The sequence below is a fragment of the Egretta garzetta genome, unplaced genomic scaffold (genome assembly GCF_000687185.1).
Source record: "Egretta garzetta isolate BGI_Z169 unplaced genomic scaffold, ASM68718v1 scaffold411, whole genome shotgun sequence".
Taxonomy (NCBI): domain Eukaryota; kingdom Metazoa; phylum Chordata; class Aves; order Pelecaniformes; family Ardeidae; genus Egretta; species Egretta garzetta.
In genome coordinates this window covers 66,958-76,355 of record NW_009258541.1, presented here as the reverse complement: position 1 = coordinate 76,355, position 9,398 = coordinate 66,958, and the positions used below count along the sequence as shown (strand labels likewise).

The 9,398-nt window shown below is 40.6% G+C and overlaps 1 protein-coding gene across 6 annotated transcripts in view; it reads right to left on the bottom strand.

Annotated features, from left to right (window-relative positions):
- Positions 1-2,144: 2,144 nt before the first annotated feature.
- CHRDL1 (chordin like 1) overlaps positions 2,145-9,398 on the bottom strand; it is a 39,518-nt gene continuing 32,264 nt past the window's right edge. For 3 of the 6 annotated variants that reach the window (XM_009646611.2, XM_009646618.2, XM_009646626.2), the window contains 4 exons: positions 6,694-6,900; positions 4,787-4,957; positions 3,538-3,627; positions 2,145-2,275 (listed from right to left, as the gene is read on the bottom strand). In XM_009646611.2, the coding sequence (XP_009644906.1) occupies positions 2,145-2,275; positions 3,538-3,627; positions 4,787-4,957; positions 6,694-6,900 (599 nt within the window). The remainder of the gene's footprint in view (positions 2,276-3,537; positions 3,628-4,786; positions 4,958-6,693; positions 6,901-9,398) is intronic. The other 3 variants (XM_035902209.1, XM_035902214.1, XM_035902224.1) reach the window with 2 other exon arrangements.

Here is a 9,398-nt window from a genome sequence, read left to right as displayed (position 1 = left end):
CCCTCAGCGGGGGCTGGCGGCACCTCCGGGAAGGCGAATTTGAGAAAGGGCAAAAGGCTGCCGGGCAGCGCGGGGTGAGGGGAAAAGTGCGAGGAACAGCCCCGCACAGCCAGGGCCGGGCGGGAGGAGGGAGCAGCGCTGCAGGCCCCGAGCAGAGGCTCCCCTGCAGCCATGGAGGGGCCATGGGGGATTTCCCCGCAGCTCCATGGAGGCTTGGAAAGAGCCTCCCATGGTTCTGACTGATACCAGGTGAGAATACTTCCATCTTGCAAATCCACGCGATTGCTGGAGGAGCTCCCTTTTTAGCGTGTTTTCCTATTATGCAGTGGACAGTGTTGAGTAGGGAGGGAAGTACCCCTCAATATTATCTGCTCTCTGTCCAGGCCTAGGGACCACGGGGTGGTTATACACAGGCTAGATCATGAAGGACCTGAGATCACTCTATACGCATTCTAATTGCCTTCAGCCTTCCCTTCACCTCCATGTCTGTTCTCCTCACTTGCTCCTCTTTGTCGAGAAGCCCTGCGTTACCCTCCTCCTGACGCTGCAGGCAGCACGGGCAGGAGCGGGGTGGCACGAAGAAGCCTGGCCCTGAAGCCTGGCCTGGAGGCCTGCAGAGGAAGGTTGCCAGGTTTGCTGCTCAGGACAAGGAATCCCCTCAGGATGGTGAAGCTCTGCCTGAAACGGGCTTTTAGCATTCAGCACCGAGCTCTCCCACACCTTCATCCCTTCAGAGATGGGAACACCCTGGAGTGCTGCCACTGGCAGAACGACAAACCTCAAAACCCTTGCTGTCACTGTTGATTTCACTCCCTGGGAAGACCCAGCCCCTGGCGCAGACCATTTCCATAAAGCTTTGTTCCCTAGCGTGTGTTTGAACAGCAGTATTCCTGTCTGCTTGTGGAGTCGAAAATGGGAGCAAAAGCAGGCAGAGCCACTTGCTGCTTGGGACTTGGGCCTGCCTGGACAACATCGCAGCCACGAGGCAGTGAGAAAACTCTTCAGAGAAAACATTTTTTAAATTACACTTTTTCTGCAGGTGAGAGCCACCTTTCTTAAACACACTGTAGACCTGCTATACTAAATTTAACAGAATCTCTCAGATTTGTTTTTCACAAAGATAACAGTTTTCACAGAGCTGCTGTGTTCTAAAGGCCTGCTGTAGCTGTTTGGTGTTTGCCATGACAGCGAGCTATCCTTGAAGCGTGAGAATTGAGAGGTCACCCTCAGAAAAATGCAGATTAGGTTTGTAACAAATCAGAACAAATAAATTAAGCACTGTCACAACTCTTAAGGAGTTATTAATTGGGAGGTTTAACCCTCTAGGTGTTTTCAAAGTACTGCTAGTACTTCACCACCTTCTGCCATATCACTTCAGAAAGCAGTTTATCAGCCAAGACCATGTGTTAATAGGGCCCAGAAGAATGAAGTTATTAGGCTGTGATAGGGAGCTAACACTTCACATTTTTTTAGAGAAGTGGGTGGAGGAAACGGTGAAAGCCACTTAAAAGCGAACATTTGCTCAAATTGCTACAAAAATACAGTGATTGCCACTAACACCTGCTGTTCAGTTTATGGACTCAGTTTGCTCAACTACAAGACATCATCCCAAAGGCAGGCTGCTTAGGAGTTTGTTAGTTTAAACCTGTTTTTTATGTCTCCAACACAAGTATTGTATCACTTGTATTTTTCCTCCACTACTAAAAAAAATCCGTGAGTCATTTCAACACCAGAAATGGTATAAACTCAGCACAGGAAATAATGCTCTCCATAGCTCCTGCACATTTATGAGGTGTCCTTCTTTTCATTAGTTTGAATAACTTGCCAAATAATAATAATAAAAAAGTTCTGTTTTCTCCTTGTAACTTGTAAAGAAATGCAACTCTGGGAAAGTACAGTCTCTCTTTCTCCTTCCCCCACCAGTAATACAGAGCCTCCTAGTCTTTTGGAGGAGATATTTGAACGGTTGACACAGACCACTACACATAAAGCAGCAAATTTGCTGTGCATGATGTGAATAATTACTGCATTATAGTTTTGGGTTTTAGGGCAACTGTTGACTTAAGCAAAATAAGCCTGCAGTCCAGCTGCAGATCCAAGTTTTCATAAGTTTTCTTGTGTTTCTCCCTCCAGTGCTGTCTCCCTTAACAGTGACCCTTTTCAGGCTTTTCAAGGTACAAAACCTTTACCAAATCCTCGAGCTCAGTCCTGCACACTCTGCTTTCACACATTTGGCTGATCTGAGCTTCTCCCTCGCTAAATATTTTCCACTGGCCTGAAAACAAAAATACAAAGGAGACAGATACTGACTTAGAAAAGGGCACAGGGAACTTCGAAGACATTTACAAGCATTCTCCAGACCAACTGATTCACAGTGGTCAAAGAGAGAATGTCCAATCCTCCCATGGAAAATATTCGAAGTATCTTACAATCACGTAACATATTCCATGCAAAATAACTTTGTTAAAAATAATAAACAAGGACCAGAATATAATTCCTTTCTTTAATGAAGTGGTACTGTAATTTGACTATTCAACTATTTATGCTGTTGGATACTCTGCTTTATGACAGTGATGTGAAAATTTAACTCTGATGCTAAACAAAAGTATTTAAAAGTTGGGAAGCAACAAGTCTAAATGTTTCATGCACTGTGAACTCTGCCTACCTGTGTGTGATACAAACTGTGTTTGCTGGATATTAATATTTCTATACATTTTTGATGATGTTAATAGAAATGCCCACTGTCCTGGGACTAGAATACTATATAACAGTTAACAATGACAAGCTTACGGAAGGCTGACAGCAAAAAATTAGCAAATTTTGTATAATAAAAGGTGTCTGCTTCTCACTAAGCCTGTATTATCAAGAATATATTATTCCTGGGAAAAATACTTCCTCGCCTAATTAGAGACCTCAGAAAAAATGACAACTTGTAATGCAAAAGAACTGGGAACTAAAAATGTCTATACCTTAACTCAACTATCAAATTAACTGTCATATCCTAAGCTGGATGAAACACAAAAAAGAAATTGCATCAAGTGATAAAAGAATTACATGTCCTTTCAAAAGGCAGATTTTAATAATGAAGATATTGTTAAGAACATAGGAAAGGCTTCTTTCAAATATAACATATTTGTATGTAGGAGAACTCCTTTAATAATCTCCAAATTTTCTCCCTTCTAAATGACTTTCTAAAAAATTGGGGCAACTTGACCTGTTACTTAAATAAATCGAAACTGTGCTGCTGTACTGACATCAGTCATATTTCAGACTTATGGCAGTATGGGCAGAAAAACGGCATATCTTGTATTTTACCAAAATACAGGAGACTAAGACAGCATGGATGTGAACTACTGTTATAGGTATCTATATTTTAAATTGCTGGATTTTGATTATTTAAATCTTGACTTATGTTGGAGCCATGTACTGGAGGAAAAATTAGTACATCTGTTTGACTGCACTGAGTAAAAGGGAATGTTTTTCAAGGCTATGATTATATGTAGAATAGAAACCTGAAGAGGTAAGAATTTTACTTACTAGGGGTTGTCCTCGTTATCTGCTTGAAGTAAGGAAGTTCTTCAAATTCTCTCTTGGACACTTTTTCAACATAGAAGTGGCGCAGAATCCCTTTCAGCAAAGAAATGAGAAGTGCATGTTAGTGGAAGCGTGTCTGTTGTTCTAAACCTGGGTTGCTGTCCTGCCTTTATGTAGAATTACTGCCATGTCGAGTCACCTTGTGAAATAATCCTTACCAATTATGTGGATTTTCAGCCTGTTCTTTTTTATTCTGTTTGCCAACCCCCTAGTTTTTTGCTACTCCCCTGTAAAGCCTTCTGTGAATTTATGATTGCGGAGAGTTTGTGAGGGGTGTGAGAATTAGCCAATTCTTTTCCAACACAGCTGAACACTTCCTTAGTATGCATAAATGTAAGATTACAACAGAAGCCAAAATCCCAGTGTCTTGGAGAAAAACAGCATCATTTTGCAGTCAGATACCATTTTGCCTGTCATGAGCTAGCAGGCCACATCACTGTCAAATCATCACAAGGCTTTGTGGCTTCTTGAACACACACGGTAGTTATTAACCATCCCATCCTCTGTGACTTCTTTTCTGCTCACACTTTGAGCATAGCTTTGTGCTTTAGACTGCATTCTGGAGATGTATCGTTTCTGCGTACAGGGCTGCACCATATGGGGGTTTCCTATGAGGACCACATGCTTTTTGCTTAAAGTAGATTAAGTAGATGGGATTTTTAGGAGGCTGGAGATAATTTTTATTATACTAAAAAATCAGGATTTGCAGAAGTGCTTGGGCTTCTGAATGCTTTTCTATTTTTTTTCTAATTTTACCAGTTAGTCTAGTAAAAGATAGTTTCCATCCTTAACACGTTTTTTGCCCATATTCGAGACCATCATGGCTGTAGTATCACTAAGGCTGACAGGGCAGACCAATTTCAATGGAAAGCTTTTTGGTCCATCCTAAATAAGAACCTCCAGGCACTTGCTTCAAACCCTACTGCCCATTTCTCTGCAATAAATGACACAGGGTATTACTGACAACCTGTTTGTCATTGTGCTTTGGCTCACAGTGAAGGGTAGGCGTTCGCAGAACTAGAGCTTTGTGTGTTATTAATGGGTTTCGTACAGCAAAACTTGAGTATGTTGGAAGTGCCTGTAATAGCAATACCCTAAAGAGCCAGAACAGCAGTCTCAAGATGCTTGGATTTCTCCTGGGATTTCAATGGAAGACGACACACTGTTTAAAGAAAGAACTTGCTCAACTCACCTTTTCTAATTGTCCACACATGTATTTCTACTTGAGGTGGCTTTTCAGTCTCTACTGCAATTTTTCTGATGGTTTCTCCTTCTTCTGTGAAAATGGATTCATAGACGGGAAATGTCTCTTTCCCACAGAAGTAATCTTTGTTGTCAAAGGTTTGACTCGGCACCTCTTCTGTTTAAAAAAAGCCCAAAACACATACAACAGCTGTAATCAAGTCCTCCAGAACTTACTTGGCACTGATAGCCAAGCAGGTTCAGTTTAAAAGTAGAATTTTCACTTGTATGGCCAGTCAAATCCATCTCCAGCTAAGCCTTAGACATTTCATAGTGTTCTATTCTGCTAGGTTCTGACAGCCTCTCTATGGTGGCAAGACAATATTCGTATTTATAATCCACTTTCATAAGGAAATGAGCTGTGTAAAACCAGGTGGTCTGTGAGACTCCTCATAATTTTTGAACCTGTTGTCTACTTGTCAAGCGTATTTGAAATAATGGTGGAAGTCTCAGAGGTAATAAAATAAGTAAATGAAAACTGGTGGTTGGACAGAGTGAAGAGACCCAAGTTAATGCTTTGCTGAGGAAAAGGGCAGATAGAACCTACAAGGTTTGCATTTTGCTCGGCAGCAGCCAGCTGGCCAGTGCAAGTCCGGGCTGGCCACAGTGCAAGTTATCTCTTGCCCACCTGGTAAAGTCGTAGAGTGTGTAAGTAGAAATTGTAATTGTTCTGTTAGTAATTGGAAGTTGGACAAGAATGTAAGAGAGATGATGCAACTCAGAAACTTGGACTGCTGTTTGTGGAGAAACCTAATGATTAATACATCTCCACACGTACAAGACAGAGTGCAGGAAGAGGTTCAGCTTTCTTAAAAGCTGACACATAGAATCTCAAAGAAAAAGACAGTAACTTTCTTTTTGTTATTAAATTTTCTATTGAAGCCTGTTAGCCAGGTTTTGCTGACTGTTCTCATCTCAAATGAGCCCAGTAAAAGCTGTGGATCTGATTCACAAGTATCCAAAAAGGATCCAGATACACACCTCCTGCTTGCCTACAGCCACTGCATCCTGCTTTTTCCCAGTAAGTGAGGCTAGCAAGAGAAAATGGGAAGTGTGCATTCTATGAGGGATTTCTATAAACGACCGAACAACTCATTTCCTCAGAGCATTTCCACCCAATGCATCACCAAACAAACATAGAAATGGGCCATACAGATTAGAAAAGAAGTTTAAAGGCACAGAAGAGAACTGGACACTCCTTTACCCTTTATATCATATGCATCATCGCTGGTCATTTGGCAGACCATCAGCAGATTCGTATTAGCAGATTTTTCACTAGTTGTAGGCATTGGTTTTAGTAAGGAATGTCTACACAAGTTTAATCATTAGTGCAGCATAGAAATGATGCTGAATTTGTGATAAGTTGGTATTTCTCAAGGATTAAGTTATGTAACTGACACCAAATTATAATCAGGGGTTTTGAATCCTTCTGGTTCATTTTAAAAAGCAGAAGTGATATTATCTCCATGCAAATTTCATAAGCTGGAAAATGATTTGAAGGTTCTGTGCGGACTGTAGTGGGGGAAGGATGGGAGTGTCTTTTGACAGTAATGAACTTCCAGTGTACGTTTCTGGAATAGTCTCTTTGGAAATGAGTGTCAGGAAGTCATGCTAACAGTAGAGAGAAAGGCAGTGGCTGATCAGAACATACGTGCCCCAAGCAGCAAGCCCCCCCATTTGAGGAACAGCAGTGAACAGCAGGGCTGGCCCGGCAGCTCTGCCTGCTTCACACTGATACCTCTGCACATGCATTAGAAGAACGGGCACAGCTATTCCTGTTTTCATCAGATCTTATTGTGACCAGAAGGGTTGAGCCAAGCCCCTTAACATGCACAGAAAAAAGGTGGTCTGTGATCAACTTTGTTTTACCTGGACAGACTTTACAGCATTTTCCTTCTACTTTCTGAGGGTATTTGCAGGGATATTGTTCTGGACAATGAATTTTCTTACATTCTTGTTTGGTGATGTTGCAGGTGCACAACACACACTCTACGATTCCAAAGGCCCGGAGATTAGGATGCCAAGATTCACCATGTGAGTATGTTTTGCCATTTGAAACACAAACTACAAAAGAAGAGAAAAGGAAGAAAAAGTACAACTGGAAAAGGTATGTTCACTGGCTACCCCTCTATGAATACGCATTCGATTCATACACATTTGTTTAAAGCAGCATCTCTGTACATAATTTGTTAGTGTCTCTGGCCCATTTCTCTGCTTGTTAACTTGGAGTTTTGCTACTTAAAATGAGTTTGTGCCCATGATCACCCTTTTCTGAGCAGTTTTGCCTTGATTCCATCTCTGCTGACAGTCGTGTTCATCACTGTTTTGAGGGGAACAGTGAAGGTGGCTGAGTCAAGTATTTGACTAGCTCCTCTCCAGTGCACACATTTCAGTTGTGCATTATTAACCAGCTTATAAAACTCACTCCTCCTTCCCCTCCTAATCTCGGTCCACACACAGGATACAGTCTGCTACATTGGCTCTGGCTTCTAGAATTGAATCTGCAGGTGACAGGATCATGACATTTGCTACTGAGTCATCTGCACAACTTTTCTTACCATGGCTTTTGTAGTGAGAGCCATGCAATCAGCAGGATGGATTAGTGCCACCTGGGCCTTTTACTGCTTTCGCATGAGAATTCCTGCTACACAACACAGAGAACAAAGCAAGGGAATGTTGTAATATGAAGTTTAAGGTCCTTTGTGGAAATATGTATGTCTATAGGTATATAGAGACATTTGGCTTTTGGAATCACAAAAAAAACATTAACATGAAAGGATTCATATGGGACTGAAATTTCATTCCAATAGCAGCTAAGCACCTCAGAATATTTATTCATCAGTGCCCTTGGGAGACAGAGAAATACATCTGACAGAAGGAGAGTGGAAAAATCCATGCCTAGTAGAAGCCAGTTTGGGTCACCCAGCAGTTAATGGGAATTATATCACTTTACACCATGTTTGCATTTGTCCTATAAACCTTACTCCTTTCTTTTTAAATATTTTATAAACACAAAGAAAAATGCAAACTAATCCTAACAAGGTGAAAGAAAGGGCACTGCCTGATTTCTAAAAGCAACCAAAGTGAAGCTGGGATGTGTTGTAAATATTTCCAATGCTTCTAATATGCCATCATTTTTATTAATGCTTTTATTTGTAAAATATGTTCCTATTTTGCCTGTAACTTTCAAAAGCAATTTAATTTTTATCTGTAATCTGAAATTTACATCTAACTGGTAACAGATGTGACCAACTGGCTTATACTTTACTGAGTTACTGAGATTTATGGGGAGTGTTCTTTGCAATGTGTTGTCTTTCATGGGGTTATGCTATCATTTGGTTTATAATTTGCTACTTTTTAACTCTTTCTTAAGACATGTTTTTATTTTAGAGGTAGGAAACAGATTTGTTTCTCAAATAAAAGCAAATAAAGAGTTATCTGTACACTAAGAACATGGGAAAAAAACTATAAATGAGAAAACTGGTAAGTACTCAGCTGCTCAGCAGGCTTCTTATGTGCTTAAATACTATATTATTAGTTATATTTATGCTTATATTGAATCTTTTTTCCCCATCTAGAGTTCTCCAGATCCTTTATGGATGTAAATATTTCATGATTTCTTCCTGACAGGGAAAGGGATAATACATGACATTGTGTAGATACATATTATCTCTGTTTTACGGGTTTGCTTAGCACAGAACAGTTAAATAATTACTCTGAGGCAGCAGATGCAGTCTCTAGTAGAAGCAAAAATATGGCAAATAACTTCTAGTTCCCTGATGCCCTGGTTTTAGTGCGCTGCATGTTTAGAATGATAAATCTGTATCCACGCACAGTATTTACATATCAGGAGAATTGTTGTGCATTTATTTTTTAACTTGTTGAAATGTGTCTCAAGGGGCATGTGCGTTAATTAATAGAACACTTGTTAATTGCACAAGAACAAAAGAAAATACATGGTCAGCATTCCTGTTTCCATCACGGGGATCTCTCAGACACTCTCCAGGCAGCGAGTGTCTGAAGTTGTGGCAGTTACTATGTACTGCATCCAGAAATATGCTATTCGTCTGTATGCTCTTTATTTGCTGAAACAAATCAGTTAGAAATTGCTTTGATGATGTTTTCATGTGTGAATTACATGTCAAAGATATTGCACTGCATGGAGATTCCTGCTCCTAGATTCAGCATAAAACACTGGCATGATCTGAATGTTTTTTCATGCTTGTTCAGGTGGATAATAAAGATCCTATGGCCAACATTCCTTCTGTTAGTTAATACCTTAAAAGATTAGTTGGCCCTAATACAAGGGCTTTTAACTCTTTGTGGGTAGTTCTAAGTGCATACTGGCTGGTATTTGTAGATAGATGCTGTTCTGAACATGAATTTTTACAGCTATTTCTTTTATGGCTTCTTATGCCTATTCCTGCAGACGTCTGTTCACTGATGTACACCCACTGTAGGAACTGAGCATCCCATCCTTTTTATTGTACAAAACCTGCTGTCCCACTAACTGGACAATCACTATTCTCCCTCTATTTTTGTCCTTCCTGTAATGCAGCAGG